Source organism: Homalodisca vitripennis, chromosome 1, assembly GCF_021130785.1.
Source record: "Homalodisca vitripennis isolate AUS2020 chromosome 1, UT_GWSS_2.1, whole genome shotgun sequence".
Classification (NCBI taxonomy): Eukaryota; Metazoa; Arthropoda; class Insecta; order Hemiptera; family Cicadellidae; genus Homalodisca; species Homalodisca vitripennis.
This window is the reverse complement of record NC_060207.1, coordinates 176617999-176643405: the sequence shown is the minus strand read 5'-3', so window position 1 is coordinate 176643405 and position 25407 is coordinate 176617999. Positions and strand designations below refer to the sequence as shown.

At 35.4% G+C, this 25407-nt stretch overlaps 2 protein-coding genes across 4 annotated transcripts in view; one reads left to right on the top strand and one right to left on the bottom strand.

Annotated features, from left to right (window-relative positions):
• The window catches only part of LOC124352764 (nucleolysin TIAR-like), a 975428-nt gene that overhangs the window by 611379 nt on the left and 338642 nt on the right, over positions 1-25407 (bottom strand). The gene's annotated exons all lie outside the window — the stretch shown is intronic.
• Positions 12822-15842, top strand: LOC124352765. Its single transcript, XM_046802428.1, has 3 exons — positions 12822-13011; positions 14215-14353; positions 15401-15842. The coding sequence occupies exons 1-3, from the start codon at positions 12917-12919 to the stop codon at positions 15776-15778; spliced, it is 612 nt and encodes a 203-aa protein (XP_046658384.1). The 5' UTR covers positions 12822-12916; the 3' UTR covers positions 15779-15842.

The window sequence follows — 25407 nt, the reverse complement described above, 5'->3', positions numbered from 1 at the left end:
AAATATCCCATTCGTTTGGCATTTTTATAAGCCACGAAACACAATTTAACGTCAGAAAATAAGTAACACCCCATACAAAGGATAACTAAAGACACAAAGGTTGTCATATTTCTACTTGATTTATGAGGAGGTAAACCTACAAGTCGCGTGACTCAGCAGAAGAATTTTATCAGGTAAATAAAAGTAACGACGTTGTGTCCCTATCTGAGTTATCCTCGTATAATAAAGAAGAGGGACATGGTAGCGTTTCTTGAATATTAAAAACTACTTTCGAATTTTATTCAGGATCAATTTCCATATAAGAGAGAAGATACTGACAATAGGCCTTTTGGTTTAAATGATAAGTCAAATTAAACTGTTTTTGTACGAGATTGTGTTGAAACCAAAAGCCAAGTTAAACTGTAGTTCTTAGTACGAGTATAAGTAAGATGTTAAAATTATTGTAAAATACATGCAATGAAAAACTCATGAAATTATTTTTGAACTAGTTAAAAATGGCAAAACTCATTTAAAGCCATCGTTGCATGTTACCTAAATGTCTCCTAACGACCGGTCGCGACCGTTGAAATTTGTTTGGATAGTAGCCTATTACAATACACAACTCTAATGGTGTCCCTCTGAGTGCGCGCGCGCGCGTGTGTTTGTGTGTGTGTTAATCAATCACGTAAAAACTACTTGAACAGATTGTACTGAAATTTTACATGGACATTTTTAGGGTCCCTTCTAAACATATAGGCCTATTTCTATTACCTCTTGGCTATGCTCCACGGGTCTTGAGAATTCTTTTTTTTTATTTAATCATCAGAAATTAAATTGTTTTTAACCATCTGTAGAAGTCCTTAATAAAAAGTATAACAATTTACAAACATTTAAATAGGTAATAATAAATGTTTGTTAATTTTGGACGAAAGGATATTGTCAATAACAAACATTAAACAAAGAAATGTTTGTTGTTATTTATCTGTTAAAGTCAGTTTAAAATGTCATATTACGAGCAAAAGCTTTTCTTTATCTGGGTTTGTTTTGATTGGGATCTTAATTAACTAGAATAAAATGCCTTCTACAGTGTCTGTTAACTGAAAAGCTAAGGACTTTGACTGCAGTCTCGCTTCGGTTTCTTTACACTAGCCTAAATTAGTTCAATTGCTACTGAAATCGGTGGAGCTATTCAATGAAATATCATTAAATATTAAGAAGAAAATCTAAAAATTTCAGAGCAACTAAAAAAAAACTGTTTCGCTCTCCGACTTCAGGACCCCCACCTTCAAAGTTAAATCTAAAAACGAACATGAGTTTGGAATATCTTTCAGTGACTGTCATTTATATTAGGATTAATTCGAATGCCATTTAAAAAGAATATTGACATAGTACCTCTAGTTTTATAAATTAAATTGTTATTTTAAATTTTATAAATTAAAAGCAGCGGGTAACTGCTAGTACATCATATTATAAAAGTATGTATGTATTTAATTTTTTACAAAGTAAAATATTTCTTTGTTTTATGCTTTTACTTCATTTTTATATACGCAATACATAAAAACAAAATTTTGTTGTTGGTAACGTATAATGTATGTTATAGAGAGTAATTGTTTTTTTAATTTTATTCCTTAAAACGATATTTTTCTTTTCGGGATCGAAATGATATTTTCTTAATGAAAAGGTGCATCCAGAGATGACTCATTGAGTTGTTTTCAATCCGGCTAAATGCAATGATTTCTGTCTTGTCTAGACTGAAAATGAGGGGACAATATTTAGGATCTGCCAAGTATAGATATTGCATCTGCTGAGTGAAGATTACTATCTTGAAATGGAAACCAGTGAAGCTATCAATCTTGTGAAATTGTTTTCAATTAATATGGTGGCAATATAAAACTAAGACCAAATATTAAAAAAGATAAAACATTCCATAACGTATAATCTATTTGTTTGTACCATTTCAGAAACGTGGTAAAATGTCTAACACAAAATTCCTGATTTCGACGCATACTCCGCCTTTTATTATAGGTAACTAAAAATAAACATAATTGTCAGTAGACTACAACATCTACTCATCTTAAAAATTAAATATTTACAAATAAAATCTTCATAAAGCAAATTCATTCATGTAAACAATTCGTTTTGATTTAAATGAAATAATACTCATACACAAATTATAGCAAAAAGTTTACCAAATCTTTGTACGATGTCAATCTTTGTGATGTAAACTGTATGAAGATTCTTCCCCAATTTTCATTCAGGCTAATGCGATTCAGTTTTGAAATTGGTATAGTTAACCCATATTTTGTAGCTACTTGAGATTTTTTTGTACTCTTGTACCGATTGTAATAAATAATAATTATGGGGTAACTGGATTACCGGTGGAATGAGTAGGCCCAGATGAATGATAAGGACTGGACTGTACAAAAGAGGCTGCTATCGGCGAGGCGCGCATCGCAGATGGCAGTGTGTGATAACGAAATTGAGATGTGGGGTGAGGTAGACTTACCGTACCTCCATCTCAGTTCATCGGAAGTGATCGTAACGAGTAGATTAACTAGTGCTTAGAGTAAATCTTTTTGCTAATTGTCATCGAACCTGCGGGTAAGTGAACCTTTTAACTGGAGTCCAGTCAATAGTTCTTAGTTATTTTGGAATAATTTTGGGAAAGAAATATTGTACAAATTAAATTTAATGGTAATTTAGGAACTTGTCCTTTTGATCTGTGCAATATAAAACTTGTTGGTGCAGTGAGCACATGTATATAAAATTGTATGTAAAAGTACTAAAAGAATTTTGTATTTGTTACAGATGCTTTGAGCAATTTATTTGATTTATTAAATCTCTAACACTGAAGAATTTTTTGATTTATTAAATCTCTAACACTGAAGAATTTTTAAGTGTCTAACACTGAAGGATAATTTTTTAAATTAAAGTAAAGAAAATTAGTAACAAATATAATTGAATTTTGAAGATAAATTTAAAGTGAAGAATTGCCAGATCAGATTAGAGTGTGAATGTTTGAATTTTGAAAATTGAATAAAAGACAAGCTGCAAGAACTTTGTACATTTTGGAAGTGAAGAATGTATTACAAGTTTGAATTTAAAAGTCATCAAGAAGTTTTTATTTGAACTTTTAATTCCAGTAATTATTTTTAAGAAGAAGTTTTATTTTAGTTTGAACTTTATTTATTTCAGAAGATTTACTTTTATTTTTAAACCTTCACAAAAGTGTATTTTTAATTTCAAAGCTAACCCCTCATGTGCCAGTAAAACGGTACACTCTGATGAATAGAAATTTAACTGGGGGTGTTGGAATATTAATATATGTATAAAGGGAGTGTTTCAGAAGTCTGTAACAATATTTTTTGCAATGTTTCAAATTACAGTAGTCCCAAAACCTCAAAATTAATTATACAAATACAAGCGCCACTAGTATACGTAGACCATTAATTAATTTTTATTAAAAATATGTTAAAGATGCAAAATGGTTGATCATATGGAACTGGAGACTTTAGAACAGTTTAATATAGTATTTTTATTTTCTCTTGGCCCTGAAACAATGTATTGAATTATTCTGAACACTCTAAAACACACTTTATAGTAAATAAGTGTTTGTTTGTATTACTAAATCATCAATCAGTTTATTTTATCCATTTAAAATGTAATTTATAGCCTCTAAAGATTTTGAGCTATAAAGGCTCAATAATGTATTTTTATGTTAGTGCGATTTAAAATAATAAAGCGTCTTAAAATAAATAAAGTAATAAATCAATCAATTTCAATTTAATAAATGTATGTAATGGGTAAATAAGCAAATTAATTACAATAAATATTACTTTGAAAGTACATGTACTTCAATTTTAATATTAAATAACACAGTTTATAAGAGCTAAAAGTGCTAACTATGTAAATACAAATACTTAACCCATAATTCCTTTTTGTGATTTCCCAATGTAAAAAATCATTCCATATAAAACATATAGGAAGATTTTCTGCGTAATTAGAAGAAAGTTATCACGAAAATCAGGTTTTTTAACAACGCTTCTTTTATTATATGTTCATTCAATACTGATCACTTCCTGGCTTTATTGTTTGACAGCGAGGTTAGTAGTTCCCCTATTTTAATTATATACAATGCATTTATTTAAGTTTATTTACAAATTTGTATTAATTATTTTTTTACTAATTAAATTAATTCATTGATTGAAATGATTTAAACTGAGTTAAAACTACACACTCTTTTTTTATTTCGTTCGCTCCCGGTAATGATATGCGTAAGGTAAAACTTCTAGCACACAAAATACAAGTACGTCCTGAAACGACGTGGAGATAAAGAGGCAATTCTCAGACATTGTGCCTCCCCAATTAAGGCTCCTTTGTCCTGGGAATTTGCATTTTGACACGATCTCACATTGAAGCGTTCACGCAAGACCACCGACTAGCTGCCATTGTGTGTTTATGGTAGCTATATCGGATTTCAAAGTGTAAATTAATAATTCAAAATAACAAAAGACAATTACATATAATGGATTTCTTAGAATATCTAAAGCACTTTATTATTACTAGTTTAGTTAAAAACAACAAAATAAAACTCGACGAAATATTTTTGGAACAAATATAGCTACAGTTAACAATATTAGTTAATAACATAACCTTGTTATAACATAAAAGTTAATAACATTTTAAAAGTTCATAATCATTGATTTAGCATATTAATTAATAGCCAAGTGTGACCAATAAACATTGATCGTGATAGAATCGTCTTGTATAATTTTCCTCCTTGGTTCATGGAGAGCTTACTGATTCTCTGGTCTATACTCCATTTTCCTGTAAAGGTTTTTTGAATTATTGGAACACTAGTGTATAAGAGTCTGATAAAACTATATTAACAATTATCTTAAATGATATTACAACATTTTACAATTAAGTTTATAATACTTCCGTTGACCTTGATTTTGACGCAGTATGGTTCATTTCTTTAAAGTATTAAGGTCAAAATATTTCTTCAAAATATTCCGTCCAAATCTGTTTCCAAATAGTTGTTTTAATTCTTGATGTACGTAAGGATGTTTTAAATTGAATATAGTTTAAACACTTCTAAAAATTTTTAATTATAAAACATTTCACTTTCGTCCTTTCACATCATGTGTTATGTCGATTTAAACTTGTGTAAATGTTTAACTAAATCTAAAATAATAATAAATATATATATATATATATGTAGTTTGCAGCCTTTAGTTTAAAGCATAATACTTAATAATCGCTCCATAGTTTAGAAACTGCATATTATTTTAGTTATATATGGATGGATTTACTTATAGATAAGTATAAGTAAAAAGTGAAAGTACAGTAAGGAATGTCTTATTTCTCCACACGGTTAGGGCTCAGAAGCCTTCCCCACACTTAACCCGTGACCTCCAGCTTAAAGGAGAGTGGGCTCCTTGCAAGGATAGGTGATTGATTATGAAATAAAACTATTTTTCAAAATATGCGTATCTTTTGTATATCATACAATAATAAATTAGTGATATATTGGAAATATGTCTTATTTTAATACACACAAATGGGTAATAATATGTGTAAGTACAAACTTCAAAATAAAGATAAAATATTTACAGAAATAGTGGTTAAAACTAAAATGAAATCAATTCAAACGAAAAATATAGTCTTTTAATCCAAAACTACGATAACTTATAATAGAATAAAACTTACACCTTCGATTTTCCTCTCCTATCTCACCTGAAACAAAAAAAAAATTAATAAGTTTTATACTCTGGTAAAATATTAAAAATGCATTAAGTACTATAGAAAAAGACACTAAATTAAATTATACTATTATTTAATTAGTTTTTGATAAATCCTAAGATTATTTAAGGTAGCGGCTGTTCATAATTTTAGAAGTACTCAATAAAACAGATTTTAAGTTAGTTTCCAAACAAAATTTTAGATTTATACTATATAAATTTCGTCATTTCATATACAAATGTATACATGCTTGTAACGATTCTTGTCTTGTATGGTTTCTAAACTTGAAAGTGTCTCAACATATTGACATGCACATATTGAGACTAATAATCCCACCGATGTTGTACTATTGAAACGTGTAACTAATAATTCACCTGTAGTTTGACATTTCTTAATGCCAGCCACATGAGAAATCTATCTTCCTTCCGATTATACCGGGAGGGATATTTATAGATGAAATTGGTATTAACTGTACACAATAATTCTTATAGGAGTAATACGTCAACTTGAAGTATGTAAAATAATTCAATCTGAAACCTAGTGCTATTACTAGTTTTGAATGTTACTTCCTGCATTCGTCCTTAACACAAAAAAGTACATAAGTGTAACTGTTTTATTCAGCGAACAACACTTTGGCCCGCCTAATTGGCTGCTACATGTTCAGCCCTAACACAGACAAGACAATCAAGTGACGCACCCTAGGGGCACCTCACTACGGCTACGGGTGGTGGGGGAGGGGACTTCAAAGTGATGACGTAGTAGTCTGATGGGGGCTGGGGCGCACCATTACATGTCCTAATTACTATATTAGCCACAGTATGCATAAACATAATCATTGCAGTTAAAAGGACGCTTGTCTGATTTTGCATTTCAACTGTGTTAGAAGGCACTCTTGATGAACTGGAAAACTATTAGAGGAGCCACTAAATGCTACGCAGTACATACTGACATAATCTACATAAAAAATTTAATGTTCCGAATGCTAACTTAAACATTTAGCAAATTGTCGAACTAATATTAGTTATTCAACGGTTACTTGTATAACTCTTTCGCACACACTTATAGTCAAATCTTAAAGTTAACATTAATATTGTGGTGGTTTGTAACAAACCTTCTCATTGAAGTAGCGCCGTACTGCGCTGAAACCAATCTGACTGTGTTTTTCACGAGTTTTAATAGGTTTAAACGCGTGTTTAATTTTTAAGCGCTCTTACTTTGACAGCACTGCTGACAAAGACTGTAATGTTTTTAGCCTGGGTGTCTATGCTGATCCCGTTATATCTTTCTAATCTAATTCTATCACGCTCCTTTGATTCACAGTATAGGCTATATATAACCAGAAGTTGCCAGAAGTTGACTTACGGTTTTGACATTTATTGGCTGTGCTTTAAACTTATCAACTTCGGGGTGGGGGGGGGTGGAAAATGTATTTGTCTCTGTGTTTTTGTGTGTACCTGTCTGTCGTCAAAAAATTATGTTAAGACCCAATTGACCTATAGAATTCGAGAGAATATATATAATAAATAAGTTTTTAAACAAACTGATTTAAATCTACCGTTTATTTTGAAGTTCCTCACTTGATCAAAAGCGAGAATAACTAATGAATAATTCAAAGGATTTGATAATCCTTTCTTTAAAGTGTGGTGGAAATAAACTTACAGCGTTGTGTGAAAATGCATACACAATGACAACTACTAAACGAATAAGTATGATGATTATGAAGTTGACGACTCTGACAGACATTATAAAAAAAAAGATTATGTTGTATTGCCACAAATCATCAAAACTTATTTTGGAGATGCTATATGAAATGTATCTACATAGAAGTACGGCAATTGTTATATTGTAACTTTTAAAGACTTTCTCTAAAAGACTTTTACCATAGACTAAAGAATCTTCAGAATCCTTTGAACAAATAAATTTATCAATACAGTCTAAATTTATAATGGAAAGAACAGACAAATTACATCATAAAAGCTAGTACTCTTTAGTGAGCAACAGATGAGGCTGCAACTCTCCAATATATGAATTTACAGTCATTTTATATTAATACCTTACCTTTCATAAGGTAACCGTCAGACACCGTAACCTTACCTGACAATAAACGTCAGAATTAAATACCACCACCATTACCAATAGGGGATGAAGGAAAGACTTTTGTTGTTGCAGTTCAAAGAGAAAAGCGTGTGTCTGATCTAGGCGTCCAGTCAAATACTGTCAATCTTATTACTTATCTATATATAAAAAAAAACGCTCCACACCCATTTATACTGCAATGATGGTCATAATCAGGTCGTGAAAGTGACACTATTTCCTGCTGTGATGCGTGATAACTTTCCAGTATGTAGACGGTGTATAGTTTAGCATTGTTCAGGTACACGAAGCATTTCCGTAGCAGTTTTAAAGTAAAAACCATAATAACCTTATGTTCAAGGTAAAACAGACAAATCAGTACATTTAACAATATCCTCTCAACGGATAATTGATTTTTGAGAAACTAATGTAATTTATCTACTCCTTCTATATCGAAATTTAATTAGGAAAATAAATCGAAATAAATGAAATTTAATTTGAATCTTCAATCTCATATTAATCATTTATGTATTTAACTCCGAAAATGTCAAAAATGTAAACCACTCGATACACATGGATCCATATAAACCAAGTTATTACCATTGTAATAAACCAGCTACATACCATACAAGTCTGATTCTTGATTAAAGTATTATGGATTTAATCTTCTACAGAATAAACCACTAAGGCACTGGGCTAAATCCCAGGAAATTTAGGGATAAGAAGCAGCTGTTCAAGAAGTGTTTACTGCAAATGCGCGGCGGTTTACAACTTGCCACTAGAGAGCAGTGAAGTCTTCCCTTCCACAGTAAACTGGGCGATTGCCCTCAACCAGCACGGGCTAGGCGGCAATATTCCAGTCTTATTAGTCCACTGAATATATATATATATATATATATATATATATATATATATATATATAAAAATATATAAACAAATAGAAGAATAAAGGTTAGAAAAACATTACAAACAACAATACTATACGGGATCTAAACAAGTAAATGAAACATGTAACGTTTCCTGAACAAAGAGAAAAATAAAAAAGGTTTGTTTAATCTAATGTGTCTCAGATTTAATCAAACTTGTTACAGTTTAAAGCCAATATATTCTTGTTCATACATTCTTAACAATAGTTTTATGTATTCTTTATTTTTCATAAATTTTAAACTTCTTGATGCCGATTAGGGAGAAACAATTTTCAATGGTTTGATTGTGTTGCAAGCATGCAGACACGGGTCTGAGTTAATTTTGAAGTCGAACATCGGTTTAAGTGATGCTGATGGTTCTCCAATGTAGTCTTTGGGGCAATATTCACAGGCTGGTAATATAAATATAATGAATGTGTTTGAAATTTTGGAACATTAGGGCCTTTTTGAAATCAGCCGACCTCAAACAATACACGGGCACATACTATACACACATGCTATAAAACATGGGGGGCATGTTTTTGTAGACATTAAAATTAATTCCTTAAATTGTATATATCAATAGCAACTAAATTACACAGACAATATGTTCATGGGAATAATTTAGCCAAGGTAAAATTCTAACTGCAGTTTAAATCTATGTAAGATGGGTTCAATTTAGATACTATTAGTTCTAAAATTCTTATTCTTTTATAGAAACCTTTGAAATGAGTTGTCACACGATCGCGTTTCTATTAAAAATCTTTTTATTTTCCTTACAATTTTTTTGGGGAAGAGTGAAATTTTTATAACAGCTAGAGAAGGTTATATAAAAATTTGTGGAACGTAATAAGAAGCTATTCCACTGCTTTCCTAGAAGGTTAATTTCTTGATGATGAAACATTCCACACCCGTCGGTGCAAGGGTATTGCTACTGAATAACAACGCTATGGATCTTTCAAAGGGAACTATTAATCACCCTCGTTGCAGATAATCTTCGATCACCAACGATGAAAGAAATAATGCAGCGAATGAGAAGTTTGTATGAGAAGTGCAGAAGTCTGTTAGGTAAACGAGCCTTTCATGCTGACATGAATCAGATGTTCATTTTCTTTCCTAAACCATGTAGCGTATGTTTCTAAAAGGCTAACTTTATTCACAAATGATCTGATCTTCTAGTTACAATTAATTGGAGACTGACAGTCTTTCTAATTTAATTATTTTACCAATGAATTAAATGTAAGAACAACGATGCAATTTCATTAAAACAATTTTGTTTATCTTAAATACAAAGTATATGTTTTAATAAGACTTTATATAGGTGAACATACACTCCGATTTACACTCTGTTGATAGCAAATAATTGATTATAAAAATACGTTATTATATTTAATTATGTCTCACTAAGTTCACATTTAAATTTTTATGTATAAATAGCAGTTACCAGTGCCTATTTTCAAAATTAAAGGTGTAATATGATAGAGCTCTATGATATTTTTCAAATAAAAGTAAGCATATATCAGGTAATGTCTTATGTTAATGTAACATTTTTACCGGTTTATATTTTGGTTTTGATAGGTGTAAACAAATGTTTCTGTCTCTTTAGCGAACTTCTTAAATATTAATATTATTTTTCAGAATTTTAAAATATTATAAAAACGTCACTAATCTGTCTCTCCATATAAACCTTTCTTGGGCTTTAACAATATTAAAAAAAGAGTTTGCTAAATTAGTCCAGTCATTCTCGAGATCAGGTCTCAATTAATTTTTATTTATAAGATTTTCCTTGTAGGAATTTTTAGTAGCTTAGGAGCTTATAATAAAATGCACACGCGATTGTTCGGCATATTAGTACTGTATTATGTATTAGTCTTTTAATAATGTGTCTGGAAGTATCCAATCCTGCCCAGGGTAATGATCGCATGACCTAACTTCTAGTCAAGATGGGAGACATTTGTTTAACTCCCGACAGTCACGGCATGCGCTCAAGTAAAACAAAACAACACATTTGACATCAACTTTCGGCCTTAATTATTATATACCAAAGTAGGGCTGTAAAACATTTCAGAATTCTTGGAAGAACCTGAACTTTGTGATTGTTTAAACTCGGCGGAAATAAAGTTTCAACAGTAAACTCCGTAGGAAATGAGTGGTAATTCGTTACGTTCCGTAATTCAATGCCAACTAAATTATATCTCTTGTTCTGAAAAAAACAATGGTTTATAATTTAGTATGTGAAATGATTGGAAGTAAGTAATAAAATACCCTGAATAAATTTAAAAAATGAAAAGACTTTCATACCCGTAACTTAGATCCTATCCTTTTTCTACACTCCGCAATGGATAACTAGCCTGCCAATGTTCCTTCCTCTTTATAATCTGGATTTGACATTATGAACACTTAAGAGTAAATAAATTATTCATGCTCAGCACATTTCTTGATTTTGATAACCTCCTGAAATTCTTTTCGGTACAAAAACAATTCATGGCCAAAAAGTCTGACTGTGTTTAGTTTGTACATTTCCAATCAATTCCACTATAACACTCAATTTATCCAACATTTAAAGTACCGATATTTTCAATACATTTTGGCTCAGAATTTTCAAGGGAAGAACCATTATGGGTTGCCGCTGCATCAACTTCATATTACATTTTTGTTGCTTCCATTGATGTTGCTAAGGTCCATAAATTTGGCAAGATAATTTATATGAAGGAGATGAAGTTGCCGAATTTTTTTCAACAATATGTTATTAATCTCTGAGTGGATTTAAGCAGTGTGAAAGGAGGAGACGAAAGATTTCTTTTAGTATGATAACGTTGGCTAAGACAGAGCAATCTCATATCATCAACTGGTATTCCTGTGCTGTTTATATTTGCTGTGTATTACTTGTTGATGATAGAGCTTTTACTCTGAGATGCGGGGCTTCAGAATGAACAAGCAAGTATTTTTTCGTTTCTGACAGTTATAAAATTACTTTATCATGACATATGGGAGGTCAAATAAAAAGAGTTACATTACCTACGCCCAAATGCGGTGTTTTTCCCCATGTTCCTGCTGGGAAAGTTAAGAATATTGACTTTGTTACATATCCCACCGTTCATCTTGGGAAAATGTCTCGTTTTCCCCAGAATATGTCTAGTACTCGTATGAAGCGTAACGTTACTTTGGCATGGACTGGATATTTGGAATTAGTAATTACGTTAATTTTTTAAAATAAATACACTGTTTTAATATAATTAAATAATTTTTTCAAGTACTTGTGTTTCATAACATTTTTATTTACAAAAAGTTTTTATCTGACAGTAAACATTAACATTATATATCACTCTTTACTTTGCTGAGACACTTTTCACACTAAAAATGCATAGCTAGATCAGGAATTTAACGGTTTTGCATAGTTGAAAGACACATATAGCAACGAAAAATTAAAAACGTCTGTACCTATTTTGAGAAAGCAGCAAGTGTAAGATTTTGGAGGTTGCAATGAGAAGGTGGAATAAATGACAAAGCATCAAATGTTAATAAACGTTTGTGTCTGTTTTCAAAGTACTATTTTCAGAAAATACAGTGTATTAAACAATATGTTACATGAATGCATCTTTTAATTTTCAAGATTCCTATTAAATTTAAAAACTGCCAATATTTTGAATATTTAATCTGCTTAGACTGAAATAGTATACAGTATGGTCATATAGAGCCTTAAACTTCAACCTCAACCTGGTTCTCTTGTGGTTTTCATGCTGTTTAAAACTGTTAAAGATACTATTCATACATGTTAGATAAGTGGTATAGTTAAGCACTTTACAGTTCAAGACGGAATAGGATGAAGTAAACTTTAAAACCAGCCTATATACCACACCATGACTTTTATTACTGTGCCCTTTATAGGCGATTACATTAGAAATATCCATAACGTGAATTATTGGATTTACACTAAGATTTAATTTCCTTACCATATTAATCACTATTTCATAATATGGTTAAAAATAATACCGTATCTAAACATTTTAATACGATAAACATGAGGAAACACTATATAATATTATACTTGTAAAAAAGAAAATATTGCTTTGGATTGATAGATTTCCGGTTTCTAGGGATACTACACTTCACCTTTATCTTTTACAAATTTGTGTTGACACATACACAAAACTACAACACTAAAATATACAAATCACAGACAAATTCGAAGTACTTTATATACAATAATTATAATGACTGAGCACTTAGTTCCTATCAGCAACCCAATATACGCACCTCCAATTAACAACAACAGCGACTTGTTTGGTTGTCAGCCTTCCATAAACACGTAAGTACCACAAACATAATGTGACTAGTTAAATTTCCCTTACAGTGGAAATGTATGATTTTGTTTAGTATTGCTTTGAAGGAGCTAACACTTTTGAGTTCTCAAAGCTAAACATATTTTTATTTAATACCTAAAATGTATTTATGTACGCTAACATGTTCATAAGAACATGACTGCAAAAATACTGCGTCCACTAATACTAAAATTTTCAATGTATGTAATATTTTGGTAATTAACCAAAAATATTTGGAATTTTTAATAGTTTCACAACTTAGATTTAATTTAAAATAACCATCAGAATTCATGGGGTCGGTAATAATTTTTGTAAAACGTCCATATAATATAATGTATTTCATGACATCATGTCCGAGTGCTCAGTAACGTTTAAAGAATCATAAAAGTTTTAGCATATATCTAGTTATTTCAATGAAGAAAAGAACGTTATTTTTTACTAACACTGTATACATAATATGTCTATAATTGTTTTTATTAAAAATTCGGAATACACATTTATATATATATATATATATATATATATATAAAAGCGCATATATATATAAATATATATATATAATATATTAAATAAGGCAATAGCCATTTATACAATTATACCGTATATATATATAATATATATATATATATATATATATATATATATATATATATATAATTAAGTCAAATATATACCAACAAAGATATTCAAACATTGTAATTTCTGAATATATATTTTATTGGAAATTAGTCTGAGACGCTATCCTTTAAAGAAATTAATTTTGTTTTTGTTTTGCCGGGTAAGGTACAGAGACAAACGAAAGCACAACAATATAATTAACAATTTAAATTAAACTATCACGAAAAATATATTTAATTTACTTTCACTAAATTATCTACTTGAAAATGAAGATTAATGACAGGTGGTGTTGGAGGGGGGGGAGGGGTGAGAGAAAGGACCAAGGTCAAACCCGCCCGTATTCAGATAAGATTACGGCCTCAGCTTCCTCAAGGCCAATTTGCAGAAGGAAGAAATTAACGTTTTTCTTAAAAATTTAAATTGAAGTTGATTAGAATAATTTGAAGTGACCGAAGTTTTTGCAAATGTTTCTGAATTATACATGGGAAGTATAAAAGGAATTTGTTATTGAAAACTTATCACTAATCAATATGAAACGCATGCAAAATCTTAAAAGTTATAAATTTCTGTAGTGAATACAACCACAGTAGCTGGCCAGGAACAGAGTATCCATACACAGCGCAGGACCACCTCGCCCTTAGAAGAACAGCTCACAAGAATTTCATCAGACCCCGCACCCTGGACGGCGTTACGGTCCATAAACCAGTTGATGTGAGTTTTTAATTGAGATAATTTGTCGGATAATTATACGTAATCAAGATGTTTACTACGTGTATTACACGTGTTGAATTGATGATGCACCTGGTAGACTAATAGATCATAAGGTTTGTACTAGTTGAACTATACATCTTTTTGTGGATGAGCTTTAATGAAGAGAAGCTGGACAAATTTCATTTATGGTTTTCTGTCTTTCTATTCATACAACATCTCGGAAACAAAATAACTTTTATAAATTTTGGCAATAAGCAATAATAGCAATAAAAGAAACACTGACTTCGATGCATGTGCATATCACTCCATGGGTTTTGGCAAGTGATAAGCAAATATTTTGACATTGGTCTTATTTGTAATTGTGATTGAAATGAAAAAATGTCGCCGAATAAATACATTGTTGAACAAACTGAGAACAGTCATATGAGATTTGAACCTTTTATTTATATAGACTATGATGAAGAATAATACAGTGGAATGTCAATGTTAAAAGTTGGTGACAAAATTTGCTTTCACCATACTCTTGCGCTGTAGTACTGAACTTAGCTTACCGGAACTGTAATAATTTTAACCGGAACTGCTATGAACGTAACTTAATTTAAAAAATTAAATGTATCATACGGCAATATATCTCAAGAATATCTAGACTTTTTGCATGAAATTTCATTTCTACATAGGAAAAAATGAGTTCAATGATGATGAATGTACAACAATGGCATATAGGTGAGCATCATAGAATGCTGACACAATAAATTACTCTTTTATCTGCGGGGAAATTAGATTTTTTATCTGTCTGTTTCCAGGACAACTAGAGAATAAAATTAGGTATAGATTCAAAATTTTTAAAGCAAACTGAGCGAACCCTTGTTGAAGTTTCTGGAATACTCCTAACTTGGAAATATAAATGTTGTTTTATCGTATTTCTAGTAGCAAACATGAAATTTAGAAAAGTTGCTTTCAGAATAAGAACATCGTATTACAAACTAGCCTATATCATTAACGCTATAATTATGAATACAGCAGTAATATCTTATTATATGTTTTCAGGAAGAGGCGTATAGCTGTAACTGCAACTTGGATAATTCTCCGTGGAACTCCAAGATGAACAGTGAAGCGCTCAAATATGAGGTAAAAAGTGGTGTGTTGAAAAGAGGTTGCGACTGTCTCAAGAGGAATGGTCTTCAGGATCAGTGTCCTAGGATTAGGCACGAGGGTCGCTGGCAAAGGGGTGGAAGTGGTGAGGTCTTACCACCGAGATCATACTATACCGACCACATCCAGAGACGATCGAGGCCACAGAATAACACTTGTGAGGCTGTAACATCGCGACAACATGGGGCTGAGACGTTGGCAGGATCATATCCTTGCGAGGCTTTATTGATTTGCAAAAGAGCTAACGAAAAGTCTGTAAATGAAAAGTGCTAGACTTAAAAAAAAGTAGGAAGATCCTGCTTGTAAAACGTTAGAGACACCTAAAAATATCCAAATAAAATATAATAAAAATATAATTACAAACTATTTTTATTACGATTACACACTTACTAAGCCTACTATAGATAATATATTTACCAAATTTTGTATTCTACAATGTGTACAGCACACCACATGCCATGTAATATTCTGTGTGGTTCTATGCAAACAGTTTCAAGTCTACAGCTCATTTCTGTATTCTACCTGTATTAATATTTCACAAGTTAATACACTCCACTTAGTTTCTTTACAAATGCATTTATCAAGCATATTTTCTTTACAATCACGGTTATCCTTAAAACGTTAAAACGTTTGCTAATGCTCAGCCATATTTCAAGGAATGGAAAGTGTATGTCAGTTCTTCATAGAGATACCAAGCTGGCTGACAGACAAATTATTTTTCCCAGCCCCTTGAGTAATAGGCTTTGCTAACTCTCCACCAATGTATGTAATATTATTTTAAGTTTAATTAAATGTTTTATATTTTTTACTCGTGTTTTGACAAAACATGTTATTCACGAACTAAATAGAGATTAATTCAGTTTAGTTTGTTAGTGAGCTCGCATGGTATGATGAATAAATTATGTCAGTGACAGCACTCCCTACCCCATGTACTTCTGTGAGGTTGGCGGTCTGTGAAATTGGTTAACGGTTCAAGGCTACAAGATTAAACATTACTTGTATATGTACCCTAAGATACTGGCACACGTGCTGCTCCCCTTTTCGCTTTGCCGGATCGTTGATTCAAAAATACTCTCATAGATTTTAATAATATAGTTTCAGAAACGAAAAATATTTTACAAAATAAGTTATAAATAATCAATCTAGTTTATAATTTAAGAGTATAAATATTGCGTTTACTATAAGTTTGTTAAAACACCACATTATTAAACGTACAGTCGTCTGTTTATTAAAAAGGCCAGCTTTAACGCACGAACATTATTATGTTAGGGCATAACACTTTTATTGAAGGCATAAACCGATTACTTTCGCTTGTAATAATGCAATAATAAATACGATCATAGTTTAACACGGCTGTTATCTTTATTAGCATAATATAGTCCAAGTGATTTATGTTACCTACATCCGAAAATAAAAGTTTATACGTACGGTAACTGTATTGCAAGTAGGGGCAAATTAAATATTTTATGTAACTATAAAAATAGTCTGCAAAAATATACAATACCAATTCAAGACGAACAGAGTTATACAAAATAGCAAGATGCAAAATACGTAGAAGCTCAAAATTAAACACATTGTTAAGATCAAAATGCTTATATATCTTTTTTCGTTCAAAAGGAGTGAGCCGGGGCTCAGTTTGGGCAATTTATTTTTTGTCTATTATTTTCCCACCTCGGCCACTCTTGTCAGTCGGTGGGGGAGTCACTCCCGTCAAAGTATTGATTTTCTGCCTGGTTGGACTGATTGGTTGAGGTCAGCTGGTTGACCTTGACTAGTTTACCGACCAGCTGTTCACCGGCACCGGCACCGGCTACTGTTCGGAGCGGTCAGACTGTTCGGAGACACGTTCGGAGAAGCTACTGCGTTTGCTGTCTGTTCGCTGCTCGTCCCGTTCCACATGGGCTGGCTAATTCTCCGACTTTCGGCAGGTAAATGTTCTTTTTGCACTCTCTTAACTTATTTAGTTGGCGGTTTTTCCTCTCTCACCCAGACACATATTTTCGTTGATTAGTTATAAGTAATTTATATATATTTTTGTAACTTGTGTTCCTCGTGTACGTGTTCGTGTCGCAAGTGTTCGTTCCTGTCTTTCGTACATTCTAAAATTTGTTAATTTATTTACTTTGCCAGTTAAGTTTTTCTATTTTTTGCTCTAGTGCTTTCTAACTGATCCTTCGGCGAACGGAAATTCTTTTTTTCCCGTGTACACACTTTGTCTTTTTAGTGTAAGCGAGACGGTACAGACTTTGCTAATTTTTGTTAACATCGTGTTTTGGGTTTGCGTGCAAAATTGGGTGGCAACATTAATGATTTTCTTTTTATTGCTTAATTAATTATTTGCCTTAGAGTAGCGTGAACAGATTATAATTTAATTATTGTTATTTGGGAAATAATGTACGGTTATTATTATTTGTAAATTAATAATAATTATTAATTAGGCCTACCTTACAATTAATATTTAAATAAAAAATGTAAATTATTATAATATTATAATAGAATGATTAAAATCCAGCGAATTAGAGTTACAAGTAAATGTCATCACGCTTAATCATTTAGTATGGCTGTTCTAGCCTATGTAATTATTTAATCTTGTCACCAAGTAGTGTATCTTAAAATCCTTGGTGGCTTGAGTTATTTTTAGGAAACAGTTTTCAATACTTAAAAGGTACTGTTAGTTACAGATCGTTTATTTTTAATTGTTAAAATTAAAAAAAATTTTAATATATACTTTGTGGCAAACATAATTAAAGTTATTATTATTTCTCAGGTTACAATATTTTTTCTAAATATCTACTGGTTATGTTGGGATTTAATAGGGTCCCCCGTGAGTGCCGTCAACGGAATGGTGCGGCGAGTCTGCTCAATGGTAACAACTGAAAAATTGAATGCTCTCGCCCTGCCAGCGCTTCTGTACCGGCATCCAACCGGAGTGTATGTGCTCCTATTCATTTCATCTTGAACAAGTTGGATTAAAAATGTGTTTTTTTTACTTCTTATACTGTTATTTAGTTTTTAAGTTACGCGGTGCACCGTGGTTGCTGCAGTTAACTGTATATTGTATTTTTGCATGGAAATGTTTTGCCACCTATTAATTATATTTCATTTACTCGAAATCTTGTCTCTTTGTCTCTCTTCCCACTAGTGGCATGTGATTGTTTTTTTTATGATTTGCTCCGAGTTTGGGAGGGGCGCGCTTCCCGAGGCCTCCTGTATTTTTCACTAACTCGGAACAAAATGGTAGCAGAGCGTGGTTACATGTTTTTACCCTCTGCGGGCCCGGGGTTTTTGTTTTGCCACTGGTGGTGAGAGAGATGAGTTGAAGTTGTTAGTTGACTTCCTGCGCCTGTGCCGTCTCGCTGTGCTATTTTCCGCCGATCGACAGGAAGTGTGTAAACTTGTTTATTATTTCCGGATTCTTGTTACTTGTGTGTTTTTTGTTATATCTTTGTCTTCGTTGTTTTTTTTCTGGTTTTGTTCTGGTACGGCGTAGTGTTTTGCTGTGGTATTTTGGATTCGCTGACGTGTTTCGTGGACGCAGGAATTCTGGGGACCCTGCTGAGAGTGTTGTCTCACTAAGTTATTCTCTTGTCGCCTTACTAATTTTGCTTTGTTAGTCGTTGACTTCGAGTCAGTGTGTGTTACTTGTTAGTCTGTGTCATTTATTTTTTTATCATGCCTGTCTCTCTGGTGCCTGAATACTTGTTGAAGGAGGATCTCCATTTTGAGTTGTTGGCTCGTGGGCTTACTCCGGGTTCCGACTGCGAGTCCATGCGGAAGCAACTGCGTGATAATATGGAACTGGACACGACCCTGGCCTAGAGATTTGACGTTCCAGAAGCAGAGGCCTATTTTGGAGGCTAAAGTTGGAGACGTTTGAGAATAGTCAGGAGGACTGGTTGGAGTCGCCGCCTACTGGCCGAGAGAGGGCTAGGTATTTGTCCCGGCTTACCCATCTAACATATGAGGCTGTCGCTACTTAGAGCCAAGCTTACCAGTTCTGGTGATAAGGAGTGGTTGGAGGAACGCATCACCTTGGTTGACGGCCTGCTGACTGTACTCGAGAGGGACGAGGGGCAAAGGCTCCTGAAAAAACTTTGTCTGCGGTTGACTCTGCTGCGGCTGTTAAGGGTGAAGGCCAGATCCCTGGGTCAGTCGTTGCGGAGGTGTCTGGTGTGGACGGGGCCCGGGGGCCTGTGACCCAAATGCCTGCTGGATCTGGGGGACTGGGGACTGTGGTGACGGGATCCTTTGTTCAGTATCACAAGCTTCCGAACCCACTTACCCCGTTGCTGCAGCGACTACCAACGGTGGATGGTCTAGATACTGAAGCCTTGCTGCGGTTTCTTTCTGAGATCCTGCGACTGCATGACTTGCCTGGTCTTCAGGGAGCGAGCTTCCTGCATGTCATCTCTCCGTTTTTGTAGGCCACCTTTGGGTGACAGTCTGGTTCGAGTTCTCCAGAGGGGTGGTACCCTGGATGATTTTCATAGGGAGGCTTTGGATTTCTTTGTTCCTAGTCAGTTGAGGGAACGTCTCCGTGTGGAGAAATTCTTTAGGCCTCAGGGCAACGGAGAGAGTTTGGCTAAGTTTGTGGCCGAGGTGAGGGACACTGATAGGGTGTTAAGGCTCAATATCCCCGAAAGTACTGTGGTCACCACCATTCTTGAGGGTCTCAATCCTGAAGAGAGGTCCCGTCTAGTTTTTGCTGGTCGCCCTTCCCACCTTTTCTGAACTGGACCGTCTGTGCATTGCTTCGCGCAGCGTGCAGTTTGCTGACCGGCAGAGGGCGGAGAGGAACAATCATCGTTCCATCCAGCCCTCCAGGGCTGTCACGGCCGTACAGAATCCCGTGGATGGGCCACATCACTCTGGTGGGCTTCATCCACCCATCTGCTATGCCTGTGGTGAACGAGGTCATACTCGTCGGGAGTGTCCTAGGAGATATCGCACTGGTCCAAAAAACTAGAATCGGGGGTTTTCTCTGAAGTTCCCCCGAGGTCTAAGAAAAAATTTCAAAAAAAATAGTACCTGTGCGAAAAATTTGATTAATAGTTTGGACACTATGAGCCTAGCAGAAAAGGGAAACCTACGGCTTAGGACAGCATCTTCGGTGTGCCCTTATATCAATATCTTAGTGGGAGACTCAGTGCATAAGGCCCTAGTTGATTCCGGGTCAGCCTGTAGCCATCATCTCTTCCCGTCTTTTTGAAGCCATTTCAAAGGTTAGGTTTGGTGAAGCACACCGAGGAGTCTTCTTTAACTTGCTGGACTGCTTCTAATTCCCCTCTTCCAATTTCGAAGAAGGCTTCAATCAAGTTTAAGGTTGAATATTTTTCATGGGTGTGGAGCTTCCTTGTGGCCCAGGACCTGAGTATGGATTGTATTTTGGGGGCGGATTTTATTCAAAAGACTGGTTTGGTGCTGGATCTTCAGGCGGGCCAGTCTTATTTCAAATTCAATCGGCGAGTGTCAGTCCCCTTTTCTGAGAATTTCAAATCGACATCGCAGGTTGGTGAGGTGGAGTGTGAGGAAGGTTCTGCCCCTGGGGACCCGTTCGGTCACTTGGATGAGGAGCAAGCTGGGGTTCTCCGTGAGCTTTGCTCAAGATTTCCGGATGTCCTCACACCCAAGCTCGGTTCTACCCATCTTATTGAATATGAAATTCGTCTGACTGACACTCAGCCAGTACGCTCCCACCCATACAAGTTGGCTCCTCCAAAGATGGAGGTTATGCGTGGTATCATCAAGGATCTCTTGGATCAGGGAGTTATTGAGCCTTCAAACTCATCGTATGCCAGTCCAGCGTTCTTGGTTCCAAAGCCGAATGGAAAAAATCGTATGGTGGTCGACCTAAGAAAACTTAATGCCAAGATTGAATTAGACTCAGTGCCTCTCCCCGATCTCCATTCTGCTTTTGATTGGTTCGGTAAGGCCAAAATTTTTCACTATATTTGATTTGAACCAAGCCTATCATCAGATTCCGTTGAAGAAGGAATCACGTCCTCTCACGGCCTTCTGTGTTCCGTGGAATTTGTATCAGTACCGATCTGTGCCGATGGGGCTAGCTGTGGGGGCCCCAAACGTTAACTAGGTTGCTTGACTCCATCTTCCACGATGTGAAGTTCAGGTATGTCTTTAATTATCTTGATGATCTTCTGGTCTACAGTGAGTCTTTCACGGAACACGTTAAACATCTTGAGGAGGTCTTGGTTAGGTTGGGTAGGGCTGGCCTTACCGTCAATCCGGAGAAGGTGTTCTTACGCCAAGTCTGAAATATCGTTTCTCGGTCACCTCGTGTCGTCCTAGGGGTGTATCTATAGATCCTGCCAGGACCCAAGGCATTCGGGATTTTCCTCCTCCGAAGGATGCCAAGGGTGTTGCCAGATTCATCGGCATGGTTAATTTCTACCGTAGGTTTATTCCTGACTTTGCCGAGGTGGCCGCCCCTCTGAAACGCTTTAAGAAGGAAAGACGCAAAGTTCGTTTGGGGTGAAGATCAAGAACGTGCTTTTCAACTGCCTATCGCTTTTGCATCTAGGACTTTGACCCTTCAGGAAAAGAAATCTTCTATTTATGAGCTGGAGTGTCTGGCGGTCGTTTTCGGCATGGATAAGTTTCGGAGGTTCCTAGAGCATTCCGAATTTCTGCTGGAAACTGACAATCAGGCTCTTTCCTGGCTATTGGCCCATCCTCGACAACTCGGGAAGATTGGTCGCTGGGTTGTCAAAATTGCGGCCTTTAAATTCAGGGTGCAGCACATTCGCGGCACCCAAAAACGTCGTCGCCGATGCTCTTTCTAGAATGTATCATCTACCCAGCGATCCTGTTGATTCTCAAGCACCGTTGTGTGGGACTGTGATGTTGGATTTCCCTGCTGCCTTTGAGAGTTTTTGGCTCTCACCAACTTCAAGACCCCGAGTTGTCAAACATCATTGGTGAGCTCCAGGAGGGAGAAGCCCACTCTCCTTACTTCTTGTCCAAGGGTGTCCTCTGCTGTCGTGCCCGACGCGGAGGTGGTCCCAAGATTGTTCTGCCGAGTGCCCTCATACCGATGGTCTTTTCCTACTTTCATGTTTCTTCTCCCGTGGGCGGTCATTTAGGTATTCACAAGACCATCGCTAAAATCAGAGATAAGTTCATCTGGAAGAGTATGGACAGAGACATTGCTGGTAGAGTAAACGAGCTTGTCATCTTTGCTCGGTCAGTAAACCAGCACAAAATACCCAAATTAGGACTTCTTTCCTCCGAGGTGGCGGAGCGGCCTCTTGAGAAAGTGTTCATTGACCTATGTGGGACCCTTTCCCCGTAGCAAGTCAGGGAACACCTCCCTGCTTGTTGCTGTGGATGCTTTCTCTAAGTTTTGCTGGTTGATTCCCTCTTAGGATGCCACGGCCTCGCTCACCGTCAAGGCACTCAAGTCCCGCCTTCTACAGAATTTTGGAGTGCCCGCCACCTTCGTCTCGGATAACGGCACACTATTCGTGTCGAGGGAGTTTTCATCGCTTCTGTTTTGGCAAGGAATCAAACATGTTACGACATCTCCTTACTACCCCCATCCTTCTCATGCTGAGCGGTTCAACCGCAATCTCAGAGCCGCCCTCATCGCTTATCACGCTGAGAAACAAACTACCTGGGACGAAAATCTGAGCTGGCTTCAGTTAGCCTTCAATTCTGCTCTTCACGAGAGTCATGATTCCACGCCTTTTCAGGTCATGTTTTAGTCGTCCTCCTTCTGATTGAGCCCTTGTCTAATCTCTGGAGTCTGGATAGTCTTCTACCAGTACCTGGTACTCTTGTCCCCAATGTGAGTGACACTTGGGAAGCAGTCAGGGTTAAGCTCCTACAGTCTAGGAAAGGGTGAGGAGAAAACTCAATAAGGGACGTATGCTAACCCCTTCCAGGTGGGGGATCTTGTCTTTTGTAAGGCCCATCCGGTCAGTTCGGCCGTTGATAAACGTGAGCAGCCAAACTTTGCTATCGACTTTCGGACAGGGGTTTTGTTTGTTTGGGGTTGCACCCTTTTTAGTGGGGGAGGTTGAGCCGGGGCTCAGTTTGGACAATTTATTTTTTGTCTATTATTTTGCCCACCTCGGCCACTCTTGTCAGTCGGTGGGGGAGTCACTCCGTCAGAGTATTGATTTTCTGCCTGGTTGGACTGATTGGTTGAGGTCAGCTGGTTGACCTTGACTAGTTTTACCGACCAGCTGTTCACCCCGGCACCGGCACCGGCTCTGGCTACTGTTCGGAGCGGTCAGACACGTTCGGAGAAGCTACTGCGTTTCTGTCTGTTCACTGCTCGTCCCGTTCACCATGGCTGGCTAATTCAACCGACTTTCGGCAGGGGTTTTGTTTGGGGTTGCACCCTTTTTTAGTTGGGGGAGGTTGAGCCGGGCTCAGTTTGGGCAATTTATTTTTTGTCTATATGTATTTTCCCACCTCGGCCACTCTTGTCAGTCGGTGGGGGAGTCACTCCGTCAAGTATTGATTTTCTGCCTGGTTGGAACTGATTGGTTGAGGTCAGCTGTTGAACCTTGACTAGTTTTACCGACCAGCTGTTTCACGCACGGCACCGGCACCGGCTTACTGTTTCGGAGCGATCAGACTGTTCGGAGACACGTTCGGAGAAGCTACTGCGTTTGCTGTCTGTTTCGCTGCTCGTCCCGTTCCACATGGCTGGCTAATTCTCCGACTTTTCGGCAGGTAATTATGTTCTTTTGCACCTCTCTTAACTTATTTATTTTGGCGTTTTTCTCTCTCACCCCAGACACAAATTTTCGTTGATTAGTTATAAGTAATTATATATATATTTTTGTAACTTGTGTTCCTCGTGTACGTGTTCGTTGTCACCAAAGTGTATCGTTCCTGGTGGCTTTAGGAAACAGTTTATTTACTGTTCAGTTTTAGTTTTTAATTTTATTTATACTTTCTAAAAAGTTTGTTTATTATTTACTTTGCCAGTTATGTAAGTCTATTTTTGCTCTAGTGCTTATCTAACTGGATACCGTTCGGCCAGTATATTAGCCAGTATTATTCATTTTCCGTGTACACACTTTGTCTTTAATATTTTTTAGTGTAAGCGGTACACAGACGGCCTCTGTTCATAAAAAATTGCTTAATTTTTGTTACCATCGTGTTTTGGGTTGCGTTGCAAAATTGGGTGGCAACATTAATGATTTTCTTTTTATTGCTTAATTAATTATTTGCCTTAGAGTAGCGTGAACAGATTATAATTAATTATTGTTATTTGGGAAATAATGTACGGTTATTATTATTTGTAAATTATATAATTATTTTAGCCTACCTTACAATTAATATTTAATAATAAAATGTAAATTATTATAATATTATAATAGAATGATTAAAACTCGGAAATCCAGCGAATTAGAGTTACAAGTAAATGTCATCACGCTTAATCATTTAGTATGGCTGTTCTAGCCTATGTAATATTTAATCTTGTCACCAAGTAGTGTATCTTAAAATCCTTGGTGGCTTGAGTTATTTTTTAGGAAACAGTTTTCAATACTTAAAAGGTACTGTTAGTTACAGATCGTTATTTTTAATTGTTAAATTAAAAAAAATTTATATATACTTTGTGGCAAACATAATTAAGTTATTATTATTTCTCAGGTTACAAATATTTTTCTAAATATCTACTGGTTATGTTGGGATTTAATAGGGTCCCCGTGAGTGCCGTCAACGGAATGGTGCGGCGAGTCTGCCCAATGGTAACAACTGAAAAATTGAATGCTCTCGCCCTGCCAGCGCTTCTGGTACCGGCATCCAACCGGGTTAGTGTATGTGCTCCCTATTCATTTCATCTTGAACAAGGTTGGATTAAAAATGTGTTTTTTTTTTTTATACCGCTTGAGAGAATAGGCTTGTATGGAGCGCTGCCAGATGTT

Coding starts and splice junctions, on each gene's coding strand:
- LOC124352765 (XM_046802428.1), top strand. CDS start 12,917: ATGACTGAGCACTTAGTTCCTATCAGCAACCCAATATACGCACCTCCA. Junction 13,012..14,214: donor TGTCAGCCTTCCATAAACAC/GTAAGTACCACA, acceptor AAATTTCTGTAG/TGAATACAACCACAGTAGCT. Junction 14,354..15,400: donor CGGTCCATAAACCAGTTGAT/GTGAGTTTTTAA, acceptor ATATGTTTTCAG/GAAGAGGCGTATAGCTGTAA.